This window comes from Cicer arietinum, chromosome 4 (assembly GCF_000331145.2).
Source record: "Cicer arietinum cultivar CDC Frontier isolate Library 1 chromosome 4, Cicar.CDCFrontier_v2.0, whole genome shotgun sequence".
NCBI classification, from domain to species: domain Eukaryota; kingdom Viridiplantae; phylum Streptophyta; class Magnoliopsida; order Fabales; family Fabaceae; genus Cicer; species Cicer arietinum.
Window position 1 is genome coordinate 61,995,343 of NC_021163.2, and position 23,562 is coordinate 62,018,904.

Below are 23,562 nucleotides of genomic sequence, written 5' to 3' on the forward strand. Positions count from 1 at the left end.
TATATATATATATATATATATATATATATATTAAGATTTTATTTAAGAGAATAGAGCGAATAAACTAAATAATATCTTTAAGTAAACCAGTTGAGATAACTTTGAAAATGATAACAACTTAACTTTATAACAATAATTAATTTTTACAAAATTTTTATTAAGAGTTGACTTAAAGGTAAGATGGTTAAAACAATCATTTATGACCTCTATATAAAACAAAAAATTTATTTAATAAAAAAGTCTCAAAATAAAAATTTACTTAACAAAAAGATAACATATTATAATATTTTTTAAAACTAAAACTAATAAAATTAATATTATTTCCATAAATATTAAATCAATTAATTTTATTACCAATTAAATAAGAAATATTATATAAAATTAATTATATTAATTTAATAAATAATTTTATATTCTAAAGTATTTAAAAAAAATTTGTGAAAATATTTAATAATTTTCCTGAAAGAATATAAAATGTTTTAAAATGTTTCATATTAATTGGATCGGCGCTAATTTTTATAACAATGAGATATTGTTAGTTAACAACTCATTTCACCAAAAAAAAAAAGAAGTTGAATTAAACAATCACCTTAGACGAACTAATGCAAAGTAAATTATTTAATTTTTTTTTCTGTTGTAAGAATCAAATAATTCTTTTTTTTATAATTATTGTCAAATACATAATTGTCCTTTTAAAAAATCAATGTTTTGATAGTATTTCAAGTAAATGTTAAATTGTCTCAATTTATATTTTTTTCAAAATTTATTAAAACGAGTAATCATTGTTTTGCTTTTGAACGTCAAAATTATTCTAATTTCCATTTCATTTGAAAAACTCAGCAGAATATAAAAAAGCATCAAACTGTAAGCAATGGATTTTGGATGCAGAGACGTTAGCATTTGGAAGGAAGCACTCTCTACTTACTCCTCTCGAATACAATCTCTTTCTCTCACCAAAAACAAACCCAATTTGATTTCTCTCAACGATTTTTATTGCAATGAACTCCCTTCGCTTCTTCACCAACGAAACCCTAACCCTTTCATCACCACTGATGAACTTTCCAAACTCATGCAATGGAAACTCACCCGTGGCAAGTGGAGGTGTTACTACTTAATCACTATCTATTTTATTATTATTACAATTTCTGTTAGTTATAGTGGCAGATTTGTTATAATTAGTTTGAGTTGGTTATGAGTACCGGCAAGTTAGTTAGTATTAATTGGAAATTATTTAAGATTTGTTAGTTTAGTTTAGATTTGTGAGGAGGAGTCTTGATAATCTAGAGTTTAGTCGGGAGGTGGTCTGACAAAAAATTGTTATAGTCAAAATTCGAACTCAATTAGTTGGTTAGATTTGTTAGTTTCATTATGAGCACTATATAAAGTGTATTCTATAGTCATTGTGATAATTTTTTTCGTTGAATCAATTCTAAATAATTCAATATTTCTCTTAATTATTTTTCTTTTTTTGGGCTCTACTATGCTTTTCAACAAGTTCCTTTCTTTTGTTTTACTTTTAGGCCGCGATTGTTGGATTTTGTTTCTTCGTTGGACAATGCTGTAGTGAAATGTGCTTCTGAGAAGGCATTTGAGAGTCTTCCTGATATATCGAAAGCGATTACCGAGCTGAGCGCGTTGAAAGGCGTTGGACCTGCTACTGCTTCTGCCGTTTTGGCTGCTTTTGCTCCTCACTTAACCCCTTTCATGTCTGATGAGGTATCTCTTCCTTCAATTTCATTTCATCACAATCCACTCTTTCAATAAAAACGCTTTATCATTATCAACATGATCACATGCATTCAATATAATGTTTTTTTTAAGCAATGCATTGTTTTAGTGTTGAAATTCTAAAGGTGGGACAACTTTTTACCTCAGATTTGCAAAATAATAATTTAGTCCAATAAATTAAAGAACACATTCAGTTTAGTAGTTTTTCTGATATGTTTGTCTGGATGCAAGACTATTTAAGGTAATATGTAGGTCTTTAGTTACTTTTGGTGTCTGAACTAAATTGATTGTGCTCTTTAATTTAAGTGACTAGATTCTCATTTTGCAAAATTGAAAGACCAAGTTATTTTATGCTTGAAATTTTGAGGATCAAAATGCTAATTTACTTCACGCTATCTAGCATTGACACGGACACTCTGGACATTGGACACAACATTGACACTGATAATAATTTGGAAAATGGAAGAAATTGAATGTATCAGTGTTGTGCAGTTTGGACACCTGACATGCCTTCAATCTAAACTGCCGGTGCTGCCCAGTCTTAACGTTTTTTGTAAATACTTTTTAGAATAAAGGCCCTAACTGGTAATTAAGGAGTGTCGGAAAAATGAAAAGTACTATTGACTAGTGCTCAAAAGTTTTAAATGTGGGCCGAAATTGTTCCTGATTAGAACTAAAACATACCTAAAAACTATACTGAAAATACTATTAACACTTTTCATATAGATTTTAGGGTAGTTTCTCAAGTATCAGTTTGAGCTTTGCTCTGTTTATTTTATTCTATTTTATTTTATGCTTATTTAAGAGTTGTCCTTAAGACACTGTGTGACAGGACTCGTTAATGTTGCTATTGTTTATTTTGGCTATGATTTTGTTATTATGTGATCATTGGCTGCACTGCAATGCAATGCAGGCTATGGAAGCTGCTCTTGGAAGCTCAAAAGATTATACACTGAAGCAATATCTTGTATTCGCCAATAAACTGCAGGAGAAAGCAAAGGTACTATTATTCTATACCTTTAATTTTGAAAGGACTCGTGCTTAGTGTTTTGAATTTTAATTTAAGAAGATATGAATAGATTGATTTCTGTGTATTTAATTCATTTCGGGGTATTTACTATTTTGAACTGAACTGTGATTCTGTAATATGTACTCTTTATCAACATTATAATAAGGGAAATGCTTAATGTTACGACAAACTCAAAACACGAAATGTACTGGTGTTTTATTATAATTGCTGCCTGACCATGATCTCCACTAAAGAATGGAAATAAGACCTTTTTTTGGTGTTTTATTATAACATTATCTGACCATGATCTCCGTCAAAAACAGCGAGTAAGACTTTTTGTTTTCTTAAAAACAATACACGTACATGAGATAGAAGATTCTTTACTTATTCGTATGTTTGTTGCGGTTGCTATTCGTTCTTAATAGCACTTCTCTTATTAATAAGTACTCTTTCTTCCAAATTTCCAATGGTTTCATTTTCTCTCAACGTTTAGTTCAACCATTTTCTGTTTTACATTTGGCAACATTAATATATGATCCAACTCTGTAACTTTATCCATTGCGCGTTACAAATTTAGTTGCGTTAATTTAATGAATATCTGATTGGAAAATAATTTGCAGGAACTAAGTTCAGAAGATGCTTCATTTACCCCATCCGATGTAGAAAGGGCTTTGTGGAGTTGTGCTATAGGGAAGTCATTAGCACCTCAAAAAAATCAGGACTCTAAGACCAATCCAAACAAGAGCTCTAAAAGAAAGAGAAAAACTTGACATAAAAACTGACCAATTAATTAATGAATTTACAAGTAATGTCTGTCCTTTTTATGATATGTTAGTTTCCCCCTCTTTGTTTGGAATATTGTCCTTGTATGATATTTTAGTTCTTTTAAGCTTTGTGACCAAATTGAAATTTCATGTTTCTTTTTATTGCTACGGTGCTAACATTCCTTTTCTTGAAAGCGGACGTATGAAGGAACTTAGATTCTTGCATGGACTTCATCTTGTTCTTATTTAACACAAGACGTATGATGGACCTTAGATTCTTGCATGGACTTCATCTTGTTCATATTTAACACATGTGAGCTTCTTTTCTCCCCTGATGTTTTATCAAAAGTTCCAAATTTTTGTATAAATTAGCCGACCTAGAGGTGTTTTTATGAGTCCGAATTGATCAACTCAAACGTATATTTGAAAACATGGGATAGAAGATGAAATCGTAACACAATATGGTCAATAGCGTGGTATAGAGAGTAGTATAATGCTAATATAGAGATAAATAGAGAGCAATATGACGTTAATATATAGAGATAAAACGTTTAATTTTGCTAACAAATTACTGTAGTAGATAACTGCTTGTTATTTCGCTTGATTTTCTCATTTTATGATTTGGATATGTGATTGCAAAGCAAAAATAAGCAAAAAAAATCCAATTGACAATTTCTTAAACACTAAAACTCAATTCTCGTTCATTTACAGAGGTTATTAATGTCTGTTTACAAACCTTTGTACATGGATGGTTCGCCATAATAACATAATTTCTGTCTCTTTGCAAAAAGTACATGGTGAATATAGACTCTTGGTTCTTTTTAACATGGTGAACCATAAGTTGGTCACCATCATGGTTTCCAATAGGTGAATGTTCATCCACCATATGATTTTGCTTCTCCACCCTCCAATATACTATTGGAAACTATGGTCCACCGTCACATAAATGTGCAATTTTGAAGGGCCACCGTCACATAAATTTCATGGTATTGGATGCTTTCCTTCTACTTTCTATCCATATCTAAATGTGCAACAAGAAGAATTGTGTGATAAGGCCTAATATTGAGTTTACTTACATACTTAAATTTGGCGGTATTAAGTTTATATTATCTATCAAAATAATGTTGTTGTTGGTAGGCCAGGAAAAAGAATGTTGGTGGAGGTGCTTGAGTTTGCAAATAAAAAATTTGGGACTCTTGATCTATAAAACATTTAACTAAAAATGTATCAAATTCTAGATGGATTAGAGATATATAATAGTTCACTCTATAATTGTATTTGCGGTGAGGAACAGTTTAACGGGCGTCGTGAAAAGATTTCAGAAGAGAATAAATTGAAGTAGATATATAGACATCAGTGAAGTAACTTGCACATCTCGAGAAATAGAAACATGTGGCCGTGCTTTCTCACTGTAAAATATGTGACCCTACGTCCAGAAATCACCTCGTCAACGAAACAAAACTCAATGACTATAAAAAATCCAACAACACCATATTTACTTCAATTTATTCTCTTCTGAAGTCTTTTTACTTCAACACCATATTTAAATGAAATAACGCACACCCTTCTATTTAAAAATCCAACAACACCATTTTTACAGCTACTGTAAATGTTCTTCGTACATGTCAATCGGACCCAAATTCAATAATGGTATTTCATTTAAATTAACTTAATAATGATTTTTCATAACTCAAATTAGACTATATCAAACTCTAACTGTACCGTACCAAGTCAAACACCTCTGATACTCAAACCATCTCTAAAAAAAGTACTTACCAATCAAAACTGTCAATACACTCTTGTATAATAAAAGAAACGACAAAGGAATCCGATAAATAATAGTAATCAACTTGGTTTCACAAAACAAAATAAATCACATCCCAAAACAGCTTCAGCTAAGCTTGATATTTGTAAAATACTAGTACATCCTCCATTACATTCGGTAAATCAAAAACTGAAATAGAAAAGATCCTTAATAAAAAACTAGCCTAGTAGAAGAATCCAAGGACCTTACCACCAACATTCTTTCTCCTGGCCTCTTCATGATCCATAATGCCAGCTGAGGTAGTCAAGACAATATACCCAAACTGCATATTTGTAGTTATAAAAAGCTCAGGGATAACAGACGAAAATCATTATTCAAAGTTTGATCTGAAAACCCTAAACATTATTCAAAGTTTGATCTGAATGATTATACATTTAAGGAGAGAAAAAAATCATCAACAGTAGAACACAAACAACTAGAGCAGTGATCTCTCAACATAACAACGAGATATACACATCAAAATCTGAGTAGATCCTAAAACAAGATCATGAAAACTGATGAAGTAGAAGTTTGGCTTTAGTTCCAAGCATGGACAAATTTGACATTTTTAGGACCACGTGAATACTTTTTAACTGTAAAAAGGGTCCATAATAGTTCCAGTTTGAGCCTTTCAACCAAAAACCAAACAATCTAAGAGTAAGAAAAACACCAAAAGAACCAAATAAACCTTTTAAAAGAAGGAGCATATTCTGAATTAGTAATTTACTTGTCTAGACATTATGGTACAAAACGAAATACTGAAATAAGCTCTTCGTGTAAATTTTAAACACAAAAAGTAGGACTAGATAAGTAATTAAAAAAAGCAAAATTAAAATTTAAACCTATGAAGCCCAGACTAAGACACAAACATCTGACACCCTGATGTACAAGACATTGGACACTAACATCGATACATAATTATTTATTTATTTATCACAATTAAATAAAACTAGGATTTAAATAAAAATTTAGATATAAATTGATAATCAAATTAGGATTTTATCTAACCTGTCTTGAAGGGAGAAGCCTAGCAGTCCAACCTTCAATCTCCTTAACACCAACATCAAAACGTGGACTAATAACACCACATTTATTCAACCTACCATTCAATTCAACAACGATCTTTCCAGATCTATGATCATCAACATACTCGAACTCGCCAATGTATCCTATATCATTATCAACCACCAAAATACATCAAATCAAAACCCTAAAAAATTTGATCATCATCCAACATTCAAAGAGAAAAATAAAACACAATGATCATAGATAAATTAAATACCGTGCTTTTGCATAACGATAAGGAACTTGATAATGACTTTGGAGGATGGCCTAATCATTACTTGGCGTTTACCCCTTTTCTCAGCATTGTACATGCTTTTCAAAGCATCGTTCAAAACACTGACTCTCACCATGATTACTGAGACAAAGTTTCAATTCAAATGTCAATCGATTGTTACAAGTGATTTAAACAGAAGTGGAGAAGAGATTAGAGAAGATAGATCTTACCAGTTGAGAAGAGAAGGGTTAGGGAGACTTCGCCGTCGATTTACCGCTCGGAACTCGGAGGAAAGAGAAGGAGTGAAATCGCGGCTCAATTTGCAAGTAAGTAGAGACTTCAATATTTTTAGGGTTTAGAATGGGCCACTATTGGGCCTCCAATATCTTCTATTTTATGGGCTTTTATTTAAACCTTTTGCTTTTATCTGATGAAAACTATACATTTTTTTAAAATTTGCATTAAGGTACTGTATTATTCAAAAGTATTTAATTTTTGAAGATGTATATTCTTTATAATAGAATATTTTAGTTTGATAATTACTCATTTTATTTATATTTTAACAACATTATTTTATTTTATTTTTGGTTTTTTTCTACCAAAATTAATTTTATTTTACTTTGAAAAAAAAAAGGTTATTTATATTAAATATTATCAAACACAGATTTTATTCAATTCAACGATGATTTGTCAAATTCTATACTAATCAACATATTCAAACGCTCTGATGTATTGTGACATCAACTACCAAAATATATCAAATGAATACGCTACAAAGTTGAATCACGCAGCATTCAAAATAAAAATTGGAGATAAAAATAGTTAAATTTAGCTTAGTTTTTCATCTCAAAACTCGATTAAAGTTTGTCACAAATAGGATCGACCCAACAAACATAAAAGTCTAAAAAACAATTTTAATGAGACTCTTTAAATATAAACAACAATAAATTTAGAGATCCTTCACGCTTATTTAGTTTTTACAATAATATTGAACTACAATAATAAATATTAAATGCATTCACATAATTAATTTAAAAAATTATTATTATTATTATTATTATTATTATTATTATTATTATTATTATTATTATTATTAATATTATTACCAAATTTAGTAAGTCAAAACTAATTATGAGGCCTAAAAATTGTGAGGTCTAGTGACTCTTTTACTTGCAATCTCCGTAAATAATTTATTTTTAAAACTTAAATCTGACTTGCTTCAAGTTCACTAACAACTCGATTTAATTTAGTAGCTTGAATCACATGAACTAGAGAAAAACTTATAGAACTACATATGTTTCTTGAACTTTAAACTTAAATCTTAATAAAAAAAAGATAACATCTTAAATATATTTTTTGGTCATTCTATTTTGTGAAAAATTAACTTTTAGTCTTCTTATTTTTAAAATTAATTTTTTGATCCTCTATTAATAAATTATTGGGATGTTTTTTATCCTACCATTTTTTAATTTCGAATCACTTTCAATCATAACTTAGCACCTATGTGACATTTGTGACATAGATAAAATAAGTTATATGTACTTATTATTGTAATTAATTTTATTATTTATTTTATTTCTATATCAAAAATAAAATAAATAAATTTTTAAATATTTTATATACACATTTTTAAAATTTGAACTATTTTTGGATAAAAGAATAAATTTTAATATTTTGTTTAAAATATTTTAAATTTAAATTTCAAATATTTTAATTCATAAATAAAATAAAAAAGTCATTTTTAATATTTAAAATATAAATAAAATAACGGTTACATAATCTTAAATATTTAATAAATTTAAATATGAAATATAATATTAAAACATTTAAAATAAAACTAATAAAATTTTAAGTATTTTATATAAATATTTAAAATTTTAAATGATTACAAAATAAAATAAAAATATTTTAATGCATAAGATTAGTCTAATCTTAAATATCTAATGTCTTTGAATAAAGAAAGATTGGTCAAACGTATTGCATTACATTTAATAAATATCAATTGTTTGAATAAATTTTAATACTTTGTTGCACGAGTTTAAACCATCTCAATTTAAATTTCTCTCAATCATTTCTTGTTACTTTTAATTTTACTTTTTTTTCTCAATTTTTCTGTTAGAACGAAAGTTTATATCGTATATATTATGCATGTAAAGTTTTGCACAACCTAAAATCATTTGATGTGTTATTGAAATTTATTAAAATTAACATTTAATAAAAGTGGTTGACTAATAGCATCCAATCTCAAATGTCTAATGACGTCTGAAAACATTTGATATGTTATTGAATAAATCTGAATTAATTTTTAGTAAAAAAATGCCTAATAACATTCAATCTCAAATTCCCTAGCATTGACCAATTTTTCAAATACTTAGGCCTCCCAACTAATATTGGGAGATAAAAAATTGTGTTTAATTATATTATTGCCAGGATCTTGAAGAAACTTAAAGGTTGGAAGGAACAAAATTTGTCATTTACTGATTGGAGCATTTTTTATTAAAGTCATTGCCCAAACTATTCCCACGTATATTATGGGTTGTTTCCTCCCCTGTTAGGGTTTTGCCAACAAATTGATTAAATGACTTGTAAGTTTTTGCAAAGAATTAAAGCTAGTGAGAGAATAATCTACTAGAATCCATGGAACAAACTTTGCAATAGCAAGGAAAAGGGAAATTTATGCTTATGAAATAAGAGGGCTTTTAACGAGGCATTCCTTGCTAAGCAAGGATGACATATTTTAACAATTTTGAATTCTCTCGTTGCTAAATTTCTTAAATATAAATATTATCCTAATACATTATTTTTATGTGCTAACCAAGGACATAATTCTAGCTTTACGTGGTGGAGCACACTCCATTTTGTGTGGATTTTTATAAGAGATAATTATTGGAATGTAGTAAATGAATAGTCTATCGACAATTGGAATGATAATTGGCTCTCTTATCAAAACGACTTTAAATTTGGAACACCAAAATTGTTGACCAAATATTTATTCCTTTTGAGGCGGAGCAAAATTAAGCAAATTACGTTATCTAACTCATTGGCTCCAGACTTTCTAGCTTGGAATAGGTATAATGATGAATTTTACTCAGTTAAGTCGGATTACACAACAATTATAAAAGTAGAAAGAAGTTATTTTAAACAACCAATATAGTAGTAATTCATCAAACTCAACTTTGAAAACTAGTTGGAAATTAGATAACCCCCAAAGCAAATTCACTTAGTTTGCATCATCTTTAACAATAGTGTTTTTTTAAGGACATACTTGAAGAAGAAAAAAAGGACTTGATTGCTCCCTATTATGTCCAAGATGTGGTGTCTGTATTGAAATTCTAATTTATATTTTCAAGGATTGTATTTGGGATCAACAAACTTGATTTGGATTTGATCTCAATATAAACTTCAGCAGATTGAAAGAGATATCCTTTTACTAATTGGTTTGAGCAATTTTGCATAAGCGAAAACAAAACAAGTTTGCAATTGACAACATCTATCATCTATGATATATAATAATTAATTAACATACCTATTGACAAAACCCTTACTCTAGCCAAAAGAGTGTAGATATAGTTTCAAACCTGTAAAATAGTATAGAAGATTTTGTTAGTCTTATTCACATTTCTATGACGCAGAGTATTCAAAGTTGAGTCATCCTCTGAATGGTACCTTAAAAATCAATGTAGATGCTCACATAAAGAGCAATGATTGTAAATGGTTAGGGATTATCATATGAAATGAGAATGAAAACTTTGTTGCGAATGCTTCAAATATGATGAAGAGTTTGATAATAGTGACGTGGCTGAAGTGATGAGGATTCTCAAACAATTATCTTATCTTCAACAACTATCAATGACCGCAGTTGCATGATTGAAACTGATTCATAAAGTTGCTTTAGGACAATGCAAAGAAATAAGTTCAAAAACACTTATTCGGTAGTCTCTTCAAGGATGTAGCCACCATGGTGGATGAATTGCCATATTCCTGCATCCTTCATTTGATCCAAAGGGATATAGATATGTGTAATTTGGGTTAGTAATTGTTTTTGATGTCATGTTTTGTAATAAAAAAAAATACCGCCATATACATTTTTATTAAATACCGTTAATATTTATAAATATTGATAAGATATTAAATAATTTTAAGGAGATTTTTACATACCGATTAAACAATACAATTCAATAAAGTAATTTGATATTGTATAAATTCGACGTGTTTCACTTTATTACAATTTAAATAATTTTGATAACATATTAAATAGTTTTAAGGAGGTTATTACAATTTCAATATAAAAAGTTGTAGATTATCAATTTTAACCTTTAATGAAAGTCAACAAAAATATGATTAATTTACTATTGTAAAAAAGATACTCAGACCGGAATGTGTCGTGAGCGTCGCTGATTTCGTCGTGAGCCTATGCCTAACCCATAAACTTCGAAATTCTCTCTCTCTCTCTCTCTCTCTCACACACACACACACACACATTGCATTCTACGCACGCGACCCGATGACAACAATGTTGGAAAGGATCTCAGCTTCTTTTACAGATCGAAAGCGTCGACGCAATGCCAAACCGCATCATCAAAATCCCGTTCCTGATACGAAACGCGACGCCGTAGAAGGCGGTTTTGACGGATCTTCTTTCACCGGCGCCGTATTCAACCTCTCGACGACAATTGTCGGTGCCGGCATTATGGCTCTTCCGGCTGCCGTGAAACAACTCGGGTTGATTCCCGGTTTGGTGATGATTATTCTGTGTGGTGCGTTAACAGAATCATCCGTTGTGATGCTGTTGAGATTCACACGTGCGTCGAAATCGTCAACGTATTCCGGTGTTGTTCGTGATGCGTTCGGTGGCATTGGTCGCTTCATTTTATTGATTTGTATCATCTTCAACAACATGGGAATGCTAATTGTGTACATGGTCATTATCGGTATTTTATTTCATTATTTATAATTATTTACTATATCAAATTTAAAGTTCAAAGTTATACCAACATTTTCGTCTACTCTTACTCTTGTAACTGAATCTTAAAATTAATCATATAAGTTGTTAAAAGTATGAGTTCGTATTAGATGTCTCTTTCCTTGAATAATCTTTGTTAAAATTGGAGTCATTTGAGGAAATTATTGATACTAGTGCAATATCTAGATTTTCCTATAATTATTGTCTTAATTGGTAAATTTCTTCTATTCAATTTCTAAATAGAGTAGAATAAATATATTACAGCAACGCAGTAATATCGAAAATAATTTCTGTTTGGAAGCATGCAAGAGTAGGTTCTCATTCTGTAAAAAAAAGAAAGTTCCCATAAAGTAAAATTAGAAAAATTAATTAACAAAGTTATCGAGACATTCTTTTTGGGTCAATGGTCCGTTATGATTTGGGTCTTGATGGGCCCAATATTATACCCATAGTTCACTTGTGTTTAGTGTTGCACATGGAAAATTAAAACATTAGTGTTCACCTCTATTTTCCCATTATACCTAAATAAGTTAGGAAAAAGTAATATTTGAACACAACAGTTGACACCATCACTATTTGTTTTTGAATTATTTATTTATTTATTTATAAATTTTTTTAATAATTGAGATTTTTTTGTGTGACATAGATATAAGTTTATACCAGTAACCACTTTAAATATTTCATTAACCATTTTGAATACTAGAAACAACAACAAAAATGTTATTTGAACACAATTTAAAAAGAAAATCAATTTTTTTTTCAATTTTATTTTATTTTATTATTGAGACATTTTTTATGATACATATAAAAGTTTATATATTTAATCACTTTGAATACTTCATCAACCATTTATACATTTAATTACTTTAAATACTTCATTAACTATTTATTTAATATATATTTCATTAACCACTTTAGAATACTGGTTAAAAAAATACTCTAAAGTGCTCTAAAGTGATTAATTACATATACTTTAGTAGTTAATGAAATATATGTTTAAAATTGAAACTAAAATTGTTGTTTGTGATATGTTGCGACAGGTGATGTGTTCTCGGGAACGTGGTCAAAAGGAGTCCACTATTCAGGAGTTTTAGAAGAATGGTTTGGTCAACGCTGGTGGTCAACGCGCCCTGTGTTGTTGTTTCTGACAACACTTTTTGTCTTTCTGCCTCTGGCATCCTTCAGGCGTGTGGGTACGTCCAATGAGCAATATAGCTTGTCAAGTTATAATTGGCTATTGGTTTTACAATGTATTGATGATGAACCATTTTGTTGCTTCTATTATATCAGATTCACTGAGATACTCGTCAGCATTATCAGTTGTGTTGGCTATTGTTTTTGTGGTGATAACAGCTGGTGTTGCAATTGTTAAGTTTATTGATGGAAGCATTGAGATGCCACACTTAATGCCTCAATTCACTGGCCAACAATCCTTTTGGAAGCTTTTCACTACTATCCCTATATTAGTCACTGCTTACATCTGTCATCATAACGGTTAGTATAATAAACCTTTATGTATTTGAATAATTAAGTAAAAATTCACTTAATGTCATTTCCATATTTGTTTGCAGTTCATCCTATAGAGAATGAACTAAAAGATCCTTCCCATATGAATGCAATAGTTAAGACATCACTCTTACTATGCTCATCTGTATACATAGCAACAAGCCTTTTTGGAGTTTTATTATTTGGAGACAAAGTACAAGATGATGTACTAGCCAATTTTGATGGAGATCTTGGAGTTCCTTATGGTTCATTTCTTAATGATGTAGTTAGAGTGAGCTATGGAATTCACCTTATCTTAGTCTTCCCAATTGTGTTTTTCTCACTTCGTCTCAACTTAGATGGTCTTTTGTTTCCACATGCCATTCCTCTTTCTTTTGACAACAAAAGATTCTGTTTTGTCACCACAATTCTATTGGCTTTTGTTTTTGTTGGAGCTAATTATGTTCCTAGTATTTGGGATGCCTTTCAATTCACAGGTGCTACAACTGCCATATCTGTTGGATACATTTTTCCAGCTGCTATTGCTCTTAGGTAACTTATCTCACTTACCAACTAAGGTTGTATGACTTTTGTTAAATAAATAGTTTATCACTAATTTTGTTCTTCAAATTATAGGGGTAGAATAATTTAGTCTCTAAAATTAACAAAATTTTAAAATTATTTATCAAATTAGTTCTTCAAAAATAATTTTAGAGACTAAGTTGACCGACTTAAGAGAATTAATGTAATAAAACATTCAAATAAAAAATTAAAATCCCATAACTAATTAAGAAACCGACTTAATCTTTATAGTATGCAACTAAAACAATTATTGTTGGATCTCAATTTTCTTTTTTTATCTGAAGCAAATTGTATTAATATATCTTTACAAAACAAAGTCTCCTGTTAGTGTGACTGTGGAAAAAAAAACCTCAATTTGTTGAGAACAATTAAGTTTTATTGTTGTCACCTTCTCTCATTTACTCTTGATTTACAGTAGTTTTGGTGAGAACAATGAAATGATTTTGCATTCTAAAAAGTCTCAAAAATAAACATTAAATAAAAATATGTTTTATCAAATTATCATTAACTTTAAAATATTTCATTTCAAAATTTACATTATATTAGATCTTGATATGTCTTGAGTCGATTTCCTTATGAATTTTTCACTTGTTAAATGATAAATTTTTGTTATGCATAAAAAATATATAACTTATTGTACAAGTTAAAATTAGCTTTATTTTTTAAAAAAGTTATGATTTCCTCTTTTTGTCACATCAATTTTCTTTGACTTATTTTATTTAATATTTTGAAATAGAAGCAAGTTTCCACAAACATCTTTAAGTTTATAATTTTTTTTTCTTACAAGTTAAATTCCATAAATCTATTTTAATTGAGAAACTACTCTGAACTAGAAGTAGTATAAATTTGGCTTGTGAAATTGATAACGTGATATCTCCTAGATAGATCCTTACCATTGTGCTGATACATGCATCACATTTAATTTTGTCAGGGACACTCGTGGGGTTGCAACAAAAAAAGACAAGATGTTATCTTTGTTTATTATACTCTTGGCTGTCTCATGTAGCACTGTAGCCTTATCTAGTGACTTGTACAGCATCTACAATAACGAAACAACATTAGATGAAGACCCATTATTATCATGATTGTTGTGATAGATTATTACCCACGTTGAAGTCCTGGAATTATATATCATACAGTACTCTCCAACAGTGTTTTTTAGGAAGTACTTTAGTAAACTCCCTAAATTCAACCTACCAGAAGTCACTGATTGATTTTTCTTGTGGTGTATTGACAAGTCAACTTGTATATCCCAGGTACTTTAGTTGTGTTTTGCAATTTTATTTGTCCCTTTAATAGTATATATAACTGTAAAAACCAATTGTATATACATTTTGTATACAGTATAACAATTTTTATTTTGAAGAATTATTTATCATCTACTTTTTTTAACACAATATCTCGTTAGAAGTGATAATGAACCACACCAACTCAAACATAGTTCTGAAATTCGACAATTCATTCATTGAATTTGGTTAGTGAACCAAATGAACTGAACGTAAGGTGAAAATTAAATTAGTTGAACTATATATAATTTAAGTCATTTGATTCATCAGTTGTTTGAGTTTTTTTTTTAATCTAATTTAGATCATGCTTAATAAGATTTAATAAAGAAAGATTTTTTCATTTGTCTCATCAGAAAGAAAAAAAAAACCCACAAAATTATGAGAAGATTATGATATGCTTATATTGACTTATTTGAACTTATCTACTAACATAAACACTTTTAAGTGTATTTCAGAGAACTTATGAAAACCACTTATGATATGTCCATAAATTGTTTTTAACTAATTTTATTATCTATCCAAAATAACTTATAAAAACAACTTATAACTTAAATAAAAACCATTTTGACTTTATTTTACTTTGTGTCGTAAAAAAAATTATACATAAGCATCCAGGGAATAGTTAACTCAATATCTCTCATACTTATACAAGTTGCAACATGTTCATCCCTATATGAACTTTAAGAACCTCTTCATTCATTACATTTTCTTTTCAAAAGAAAAATACAAAGATCAACCAGAAACCCTTAAAAAAAATGCACACCTCACCTAATCCAAAACACAATGTTGAACACAATGATCTTCAAAATTCCAAGCCCTGCAACTCTATACATAATATAATTTCACATAAGTAATGACAGTTGCATACACTTCACTCACATGCTCCTTAAGTAATGCCCTCCATATCAATCAATAAATAATACCCTTGCAACTTGTTCTGAATCATCTAGATTTTACACACATTCACACAACATGTGTAACTCATTTTCCAATTGATATTTTCTAACAAAGTCGTCTTCTACTAAAAATTCGAAGAGCCAATAGTTAGGTATTAATATTAAGATCCTATACAACTAAAACCTTTATTTTCCTTCTTTTCCCCTTCTATTTTTTTTTTTTCCAACTTCAGTTAAATTGGGCAGCCAACAGGAATATTTCAAAGTCTTCTGTTGTAGAAACAGGGCTATATATTCAACACACTATAACTCTGGTTTCAACCTCCCTGTTCAACATGGCAATAAATTAATTAGAAGAAATTGACGCATGAAGCATTGATACAAATACAGACACCACAATAATTTGAAAATGAAAAAATAGAAATAATTGAATATAACTACATGAGTCGGACACAAGATACACGTTTGATATGAATGTTGGTGCTACATAGAAATTGACACTTAAATCTATCGTGCAAACAATAAAAATAAAAAATAAAAAAAATTAAAGATTCTTCCTATTTACCATTGGGTCCCAAATTGTCAAGTGCTGTATTGGAATCATATCCCATTCCATAAAAGCTTTGGAAGTCATGATCCAAAACATTCTGCATGTACATAATATATATAAGGATTTTATAAACAAGAGAGCTAAAGGGTACAATACCATAATGTCCAAAAGAATTTTACTCTTTATACCTGAGGCAAAGAAGGGAATTGTGTTGATGAACTAGGCATGCCAGCCATATTTCCCTGGAAACTTGCATTTGGGAATGGATGAGAGGAGCTTATACCAGGCATAAATCCGCCGATTCCAAGCCCCATTCGTGACTGGAGAATCTAATCAATAGAGAAATATAAGTCATAACAATATGTGTATTAAATGGACTAAGATAACTCTTATAAGTTGAACAATTTACTTTATAAGGTAAAGTAAATAAACTTAATCGTTGATGAGAAGACCAATGGCAATGATTGATATCCGGACAAATATATGATTTTCTCATCAACGATTGAAATTACTTATTCACCCTATAAAGTGAATTGTTCATTTACAAAGAGTCAAATCCATACGATTAAGACCTTCACTTACATCCTTAGATAAGATCCGTTCTACGTCAAAGTTCAGTTCAGGGTTCACCGTGGCAAGTTTCATGGACAAAAACTGCATAATATATCTTTATAAGACAAATAGTCCCAAAAACCATAATATAATGGAATTGAAGCTTTGGGGTCGTGTGGTTATCATAAAAATATCTCTTAATATTAACTATCCAGTGAAATGATTATTAAATCCTTCATATTATTTTACAATAGTTTTTCCTTTCTTTATATTTCCCTTGGCGTGAAGCATGTGCACAGTGCAAAACAGATCAAGTTTGAACTTTGAATATTAATAATAAATTGATACTTTAAAGATGGCAAGGCACTGCTTTCTTACCTCAACCTGTTGTTGCAGTGATTGCACATAGTTTATTATCTCATCTAGCATCACTGCTTTGCCAGTTATCTAATAAAAGAAGAAACCAAATACATCATCAGAAAAATTAACAGAGAAAATTAATCAATCTGTTGATACATATATCAATCATTGTGTCACCAAATAAGTTACTATAAGTTATCATGAATCATAAGAAACCATTTAACACAATCATCTAAATTAAATCACCTTGTTGCATCCTGGAACAAGTTCTTGAAGCAACCTCATTCTTTCACTAATCTTTTCTCTTCTAACCTGCAAGCAAAAATGTTTTTAAAAAAAATTATCTTTGTATACATTAGAAAAAGTGATTTCTCATAATAAACATAAACAATATAGTATTATTATAAGACGATGGTGATTTGTACCCTTTCTGCAAGGCTGTGGCTGTTGGTTGCTTGACCTCTTCTAGCTCTCACATGAATGAAATTATCTTTTGAAGCATCTCCTCCACTCTGAGAGTTCTCTTTAACTTGTTTCCCCAATTGCTCAACTTTTGGTTTCTTTTCATTTTCTTTTGGACCATCAGAGATCTTCCTTGGAGAATCTTTCACCCCATCACCCTCAGCATTCTAATCCAAGCTCATGAATAAGGCATTTGATTCATTAGTATCTCATAAAATCTCATAAAATCTCATAAACAAGACAAGGAAATATTAATCTTATTCATCAATTCAGTATTAAGAGTTTGACTTGGTAAATCTAAAGGATCACTGATAAGAGTTTTGACTTAATAACCTCAATGAAGTCCCGTATGAGATTCATTGAAATATGAATATCAAACTTAGCTTAGAAACAAACCTTGTTTGGACTGAAAGTAGAATTTTGATCAAGTCCTCTTTTTCTTCTATTTGCACTAGGTGCAGATCCTGTACCTCCATCCTCGTGAATTGAGTCCTCAACTTGAGATTGCTCACCATTAATTGAACCCCTTTGGGTTCCAGCATCCTTGATAGGGTTATAATGTTGTTGTGGTGGAATTGAATACCCTGATGTGTTAGTAACATGATCCCCACCAGAACCATGTTGGCTAAAGGAACCAACCATTTCAGAGAAACTTCCACTTCCATATGAAGGAACCTTGTGGATCATGCCACCAAGATTTGAGTCAGACATGTATTGAACAAGGTGGTGAGATTGGTGATTCTCCAAAACAAGAGGGTAAGTTGAATTAGCATTTGCAAATTCATTGTGAGAAACCATTGAAGAGCCTCCAAAAGTATGAGCTTGACTCAAAGAAACAAGTGGATTATCCCAAGCTGAAGAAGAAAGGAAATGATGATGATGCTGATTAGGTGCATCTGAAGAAGGCTTACCCATATTGGACACAGAACTAATATCCATTTCTGAAGATGGACAAGAACTATTCATAATAATGTTCTCATTTCCATGTTGAAACTCCATGGCATTTTCCTTACCACCCATCTGAATTCAACACCAAGAAAATAACCCTTCTCTATGTATCTCTCTTCCTATATTTATATATATGTCACAATGTATATATCAATTGATTAGAAGAATCCTGACTCGGAAGGTTGATTCACACAACCATCAAGAGAAGAAGAAATAAACAAATGAATATAAATGATTAAAGGGAAAGTGAATTTTGACTAAGGTTGGCTCAAGAGATATCTTGCAGGACTAAACAAGGAACAAAATAACTTGGCAGCTTTATAGGACTGAGAGGAAGTTAAAGTAAAAAAAGAAAAACCCTTCTCATTGTGTTATAGCTTAGCCTTAGATGTAGTAGTAGAAAAAGTAAAATGGAATATAATCTTAACTAGTCAGACACAACCTATTCCCTTAAAAAACCCTAGGATATATTATCAATAGTTCAATAATAATAATAATGAAGAAAGAAAATGGTTCCTCTCTGAGACAAGAAAGTGAACCTTTCAGTCTTGTTTGAGAGCATAAAGTAGATGACATAGACAATAAGATTTTTTAGATTAGATAACAGCTCATCAAACTGCAAGTAAAGCAGATTCCCTTTTCTCCTTTGTCCACACACTCCACAAAACAACACAACAAACAATCTCCAATTCCAATCAAAAACACCACCACCAAACTTTGGATTATTATTATTAATGAGTAGTTTCTTTGGTTTGAATGAAAAACACTCAGAAGAAGAAAGAAACTCCAGTGAGACAATTAATCAAACAGTTAATAGGATGGGAAGTTGAAAGTGAAACACTATGAGAATCCAAGAAGAAAGAAAGAGAGCAAAAGCATCAAATACTACTCAAATCCTGCAATGACTGAGGAAACTGAAAGCGACAGGAAACAGGATTTAGTAGCAGAATTTGCTTTTTACTAAGGGTGTATCTAGAGGAGCATCAAATGCAAGATTATAAATTTGACAGCAAAAAACCAAATTTCACCAATTGGGTAGTAACCATAAACAACAAAGGTAGCATAAAAATCTAACTTTTATAGATTAGAGACAACAATATAAGCTAGAACTAGAGAGAGAGAGAGAGTGAGAGAGAGAGTGAAGAGAGAGAAAGAGAGAGAGAGTGTTTGGTTATTACCTGCTGCCTGCCTGCCTATGGTATGAAGTGACATGTATATCATTTTAAAAGACATACTAACTACTGCCAACTGCTCCTGTTGTTAAATTATTGCACAAACATAACAACAACCTAATCACTCTTTTTTCCAGTTTTCTCTTCAAACACACACACACTTTATTTATTACATCAGTAAAATATTTTTTTTTTTAATTTTAAAATGTAATTTCTGATTAATCGAAATATATCTAACATATTCAAAGACTTACATTTGATAAGTGAAAGACACATTCAAAAATTCAATTAGTTCATAGAAATATGAATTTAAATATTAAAATGATTAGTAAAAGACATGTTTGATAATATTTTTGCGATTTTAATATAATTTCGGTGGCTACTTGCTAACATATTCAAGTATTAAAACAAATTATTACTCCTTTATTAGTTTTGATGTTAAATTAATTAATCATAGTATTTTAATTAAGTCTTCACCTTTTCTTCAGGGGCGTGTGCAATTTTTATTTACTTATTTTGTTTGAAAGTGTAGATTGAATTTGAGAGGTTCTTCTCTTGAAGGCCAAGCTTGTTCCCTTTAGTATTCTTTCATAATTAACAAACATATATATAAGTTCTTTAATATTTTTATATTGTTTTTACTGACACATTTGCCAACTGTTCTAAGTAACATAAACTTTTTTTCTCTTTCAATCTCTCTTTCTTTGCTGTTACACACTCATTTTACTCAGTGCCAACTAACCTCTCTCATTTCTTTTTAGAATTCTCAATTATATGTACCTAACCTCTACCATCCTTCATCAACCCTCACTCACTGTTCATCATAGTTTCCAAAAACACCATGCCCCACCAAATCTTTTCTTCTAAGAGTTAAGGCTCAAAATGATCTTTACAAAAAGAAATATAGACTTATTTGGTGATAAAAAATAAAATTAGATAATCGGTGAAAAATTACATTAAATTAAAAAAATTTATTACCATTAAATTTTTAAAATTTAATTTACAAATAATATTTGTGTAAAATTATTTATATTGTTAATTAGTCATAATTATCGAATCATTTAAAAAATTTAATTTTAATTATTTTTAAAATTATGATAAATGTTATGATCTGAAATTTGAAGTGATTAATCTTTGGTTTTATTTTTTCAAAAATCAATTTGATTTTCATGTTTTTTATTTCCAATTCTAAATTCTAAAAAATATATATATAAATAAAAGAAACCATTAAACTTGTGTGGCATGGTGGACCATGGGGGGACAAGTGTAAGGACCTGAATCAGAGATATAGAAGTGTAGTGTGTGGTGGCAGTGCAGGTTATGATAGCTTCTGTTTCTACTTTAACAAAGAGTATTCTACCGTAAAAAAAACAAATATTTAACTTTTTATTTAATTAAGTAATAATTAAACTAATCCTGAAACATGAAGCTTTTATTTAATTAATTTTTGTATTTTGAACTTTAGGGAGAGTGTGTGAGAAACAGAAGGAATAATAATGGAATCTAATGATGAATATTACGTTCTTGTCCTGCTACGTTTTCCAGCTGTAGCCTGTGAAGCCTTGTCCATTCACTCACCCAATCCAGTCAAACCAAAATTATCATCTAGTCAACATGTGACCTCGTTGTGATCTTGCTGGAAAAATTATATACTCCCAAAAATAAATATAACAATTTTCCGAAATTAACGGGTTCTATACAGTATACTTGTATATTTTCTTCACAGTCATAATCAGATCAAGAATCAGAGACACGTGTAGGGTCACATAAATAAAATTAACTGTATAAATTAAAATATTATGATAAAATAAATTCCTAGGTCTCATGGTGAAGTTGTGATTTGAAGCTTATGATTGGTGGACATACTAAATGGAATAAAACAATGTAGTATATGAAGATTAAATTGGTAACTACGCCCGTCTAATTCAACCAATTAACACTAATGAAAAATGTGGAATTGGACTTTTACATTTTACATAAACATATATTATTATATTATCATAAACATAAATCGTTTTGGATTCAATTAGTTTATATCTATAGTAAAAAAAATTAAATTAATTATTCAAAATAAAATTTTGCAACCGCAGGACCAAATATACACTTGGAGGAATTTGTGATAGTTGGATTTGGGTGGTTAATAAAGTAGAAGGAGGAGATTACTATTAAATGTTACATCCGAATTTTATTGAAGACTATGAACTCATTTGGAAGTGATGTTACATCCGAATTCCAAATAATGGCGTGGAGGCTACTGCAAGGAAATGTTGCAGCTAGAGATGAGTTGAGCAAAAGAGACATAATACTCTCTTTTCATTAATTTGTATTGTGTGTTTTGTTTGACTCACCTTGAAATTTGACACCATCTCTTCTTCTAAACTAAAAAATCAAAATCCTCAACTTTTCTATAAACCCTAGATTTTAAAAGTCATTTTGGTAAAATATTATAAATATTAAATCTTATAATTTTAATTTGAATCTAAATTTGAACAACTATCTTATAATTTTGTCTCAATTATTTCGAGTCAGCTCTTAAATAAACTCATCTTAATTTAACTTGTGGAGCATTGATTTTTTTTTCTTTTCTAAATATGAATTAAGAAATAAAATGTTATTCTAATCACAATTCACGATTGCATTACTTATCAATATATTACGTTATCCCATTGCCTCTTTAGACTGAGGTGTTTGTGGGTTAAATAAGATCGATCTGAATCAACCTAGAAAAATTATTTGGGTTAAATGATTGGGTGAATTTAGTTTTCAAAATAAGAAAATCGATCACTTAAACTTGATGGATTAAATTAGAATCGGCCCCGGTAAAATCACTCTACCCAATTTATCCAAATTCTTTTAATTTATAATTTTTACTTTTTTTATACCTTAAATTTGAGAAGGTTTGGTCCATGAGATCAACTATTTTTTTAGTTATTTTAACATATTGCATTTTGATTATTTTGATGTTTGCAAATATTTTATATTATTTTAGTTTCCTACAACTCTGGTTATTTTTATGCATGCAATGATTTTATGATTAAATTTATAATTTTGATATTTATTGTATGTATATATAATAATAAAAATAGGTTATATTATGTTTTTGGAAAAAAAAATATGGTAAAGTAGTTTTCTTTTATTGCAAAAAAATATAATTTTAAAAAAAAATTTAAAAACAAAAAGTAAATAAATATTCAATTCAACTCAAATCGAAAATAAGGAGTTTGACCCAATCAAATCTTATAAACGTCACACCAAACATAAGAACCAAATATTAATTTTGACAAAATCAAACTTAAAAACCACCAAATATTAATTTTGACAAAACCAAACTTAAGAACCAAATATTAATTTTGATACCCAAATCGACCCATGTATAACTACCTCTATGTGTTTCCTATACATACATCCCTTCGCGGCATAACGAGCAACAACATGTAATATCTATTTAATAAAATTTATTCATAAACTTTTTCCTTTTCTTTACATAAAGTTGTCAAAAGCCAACTATCACTTTTTCAAGTAAACAAGACTTGTCGTGGATATATATATAATCTTACAATCAATTAATGATCCATTGATATATGAATATTATTAATTAACACTCAATTAGAGAATCTAATGAGAACATACATAGTACAAAACAACTCAATTTACATAATATTCAAATGCCAATAAAGTTCTATACTTATATCTTTTACCAGTGAATACGTGAATGCGAAGTG

The 23,562-nt window shown here is 29.5% G+C and overlaps 4 protein-coding genes across 6 annotated transcripts; 2 read left to right on the forward strand and 2 right to left on the reverse strand.

Annotated features, from left to right (window-relative positions):
* The first annotated feature begins 792 nt into the window (after positions 1-792).
* LOC101493748 (uncharacterized) lies at positions 793-3,730 on the forward strand. Its single transcript, XM_004498886.4, has 4 exons — positions 793-1,101; positions 1,521-1,716; positions 2,642-2,728; positions 3,358-3,730. The coding sequence occupies exons 1-4, from the start codon at positions 872-874 to the stop codon at positions 3,505-3,507; spliced, it is 663 nt and encodes a 220-aa protein (XP_004498943.1). The 5' UTR covers positions 793-871; the 3' UTR covers positions 3,508-3,730.
* Positions 3,731-5,246: 1,516 nt separating this feature from the next.
* On the reverse strand, positions 5,247-6,955 carry LOC101494069 (small ribosomal subunit protein uS8z/uS8w). Its single transcript, XM_004498887.4, has 4 exons — positions 6,815-6,955; positions 6,588-6,725; positions 6,314-6,474; positions 5,247-5,588 (listed from the first exon to the last, which is right to left on the reverse strand). The coding sequence occupies exons 2-4, from the start codon at positions 6,718-6,720 to the stop codon at positions 5,490-5,492; spliced, it is 393 nt and encodes a 130-aa protein (XP_004498944.1). The 5' UTR covers positions 6,721-6,725; positions 6,815-6,955; the 3' UTR covers positions 5,247-5,489.
* Positions 6,956-10,972: 4,017 nt separating this feature from the next.
* LOC101495127 (amino acid transporter AVT6A-like) lies at positions 10,973-22,219 on the forward strand. 2 transcript variants are annotated; one of them, XR_012162726.1, is made up of 6 exons: positions 10,973-11,515; positions 12,588-12,740; positions 12,838-13,041; positions 13,119-13,584; positions 14,546-14,870; positions 21,931-22,219. XR_012162726.1 is itself a non-coding variant. In XM_073367587.1 (5 exons), the coding sequence occupies exons 1-5, from the start codon at positions 11,089-11,091 to the stop codon at positions 14,697-14,699; spliced, it is 1,404 nt and encodes a 467-aa protein (XP_073223688.1). In that variant the 5' UTR covers positions 10,973-11,088; the 3' UTR covers positions 14,700-14,982. The 2 variants fall into 2 exon arrangements, 1 of the variants encoding a protein (XP_073223688.1); XM_073367587.1 differs by lacking the exon at positions 21,931-22,219 and having other exon boundaries at positions 14,546-14,982.
* Positions 15,449-19,872, reverse strand: LOC101494589 (uncharacterized). 2 transcript variants are annotated; one of them, XM_004498890.4, is made up of 8 exons: positions 18,117-19,872; positions 17,684-17,887; positions 17,505-17,570; positions 17,277-17,345; positions 16,929-17,000; positions 16,535-16,666; positions 16,362-16,443; positions 15,449-16,122 (listed from the first exon to the last, which is right to left on the reverse strand). In XM_004498890.4, the coding sequence occupies exons 1-8, from the start codon at positions 18,738-18,740 to the stop codon at positions 16,100-16,102; spliced, it is 1,272 nt and encodes a 423-aa protein (XP_004498947.1). In that variant the 5' UTR covers positions 18,741-19,872; the 3' UTR covers positions 15,449-16,099. The 2 variants fall into 2 exon arrangements, with proteins under 2 accessions (XP_004498947.1, XP_004498946.1); XM_004498889.4 differs by having other exon boundaries at positions 16,535-16,675; positions 18,117-19,871.
* Positions 22,220-23,562: the final 1,343 nt, after the last annotated feature.

Excerpts from the sequence above, each read along its gene's own strand:
- LOC101493748 (XM_004498886.4), top strand. The coding sequence starts at position 872 with ATGGATTTTGGATGCAGAGACGTTAGCATTTGGAAGGAAGCACTCTCT. Across the intron at positions 1,102-1,520 it reads CTCACCCGTGGCAAGTGGAG|GCCGCGATTGTTGGATTTTG; the intron begins GTGTTACTACTT and ends TTTTACTTTTAG. Across the intron at positions 2,729-3,357 it reads AACTGCAGGAGAAAGCAAAG|GAACTAAGTTCAGAAGATGC; the intron begins GTACTATTATTC and ends AATAATTTGCAG.
- LOC101494069 (XM_004498887.4), bottom strand. The coding sequence starts at position 6,720 with ATGGTGAGAGTCAGTGTTTTGAACGATGCTTTGAAAAGCATGTACAAT. Across the intron at positions 6,475-6,587 it reads TATCGTTATGCAAAAGCACG|GATACATTGGCGAGTTCGAG; the intron begins GTATTTAATTTA and ends ATAATGATATAG. Across the intron at positions 5,589-6,313 it reads GGCTTCTCCCTTCAAGACAG|TTTGGGTATATTGTCTTGAC; the intron begins GTTAGATAAAAT and ends ACAAATATGCAG.
- LOC101495127 (XM_073367587.1), top strand. The coding sequence starts at position 11,089 with ATGACAACAATGTTGGAAAGGATCTCAGCTTCTTTTACAGATCGAAAG. Across the intron at positions 11,516-12,587 it reads TGTGTACATGGTCATTATCG|GTGATGTGTTCTCGGGAACG; the intron begins GTATTTTATTTC and ends ATGTTGCGACAG. Across the intron at positions 13,585-14,545 it reads CCAGCTGCTATTGCTCTTAG|GGACACTCGTGGGGTTGCAA; the intron begins GTAACTTATCTC and ends TAATTTTGTCAG.
- LOC101494589 (XM_004498889.4), bottom strand. The coding sequence starts at position 18,740 with ATGGGTGGTAAGGAAAATGCCATGGAGTTTCAACATGGAAATGAGAAC. Across the intron at positions 17,001-17,276 it reads CACTGCAACAACAGGTTGAG|TTTTTGTCCATGAAACTTGC; the intron begins GTAAGAAAGCAG and ends TATATTATGCAG. Across the intron at positions 16,123-16,361 it reads TGACAATTTGGGACCCAATG|GGAGGTTGAAACCAGAGTTA; the intron begins GTAAATAGGAAG and ends CATGTTGAACAG.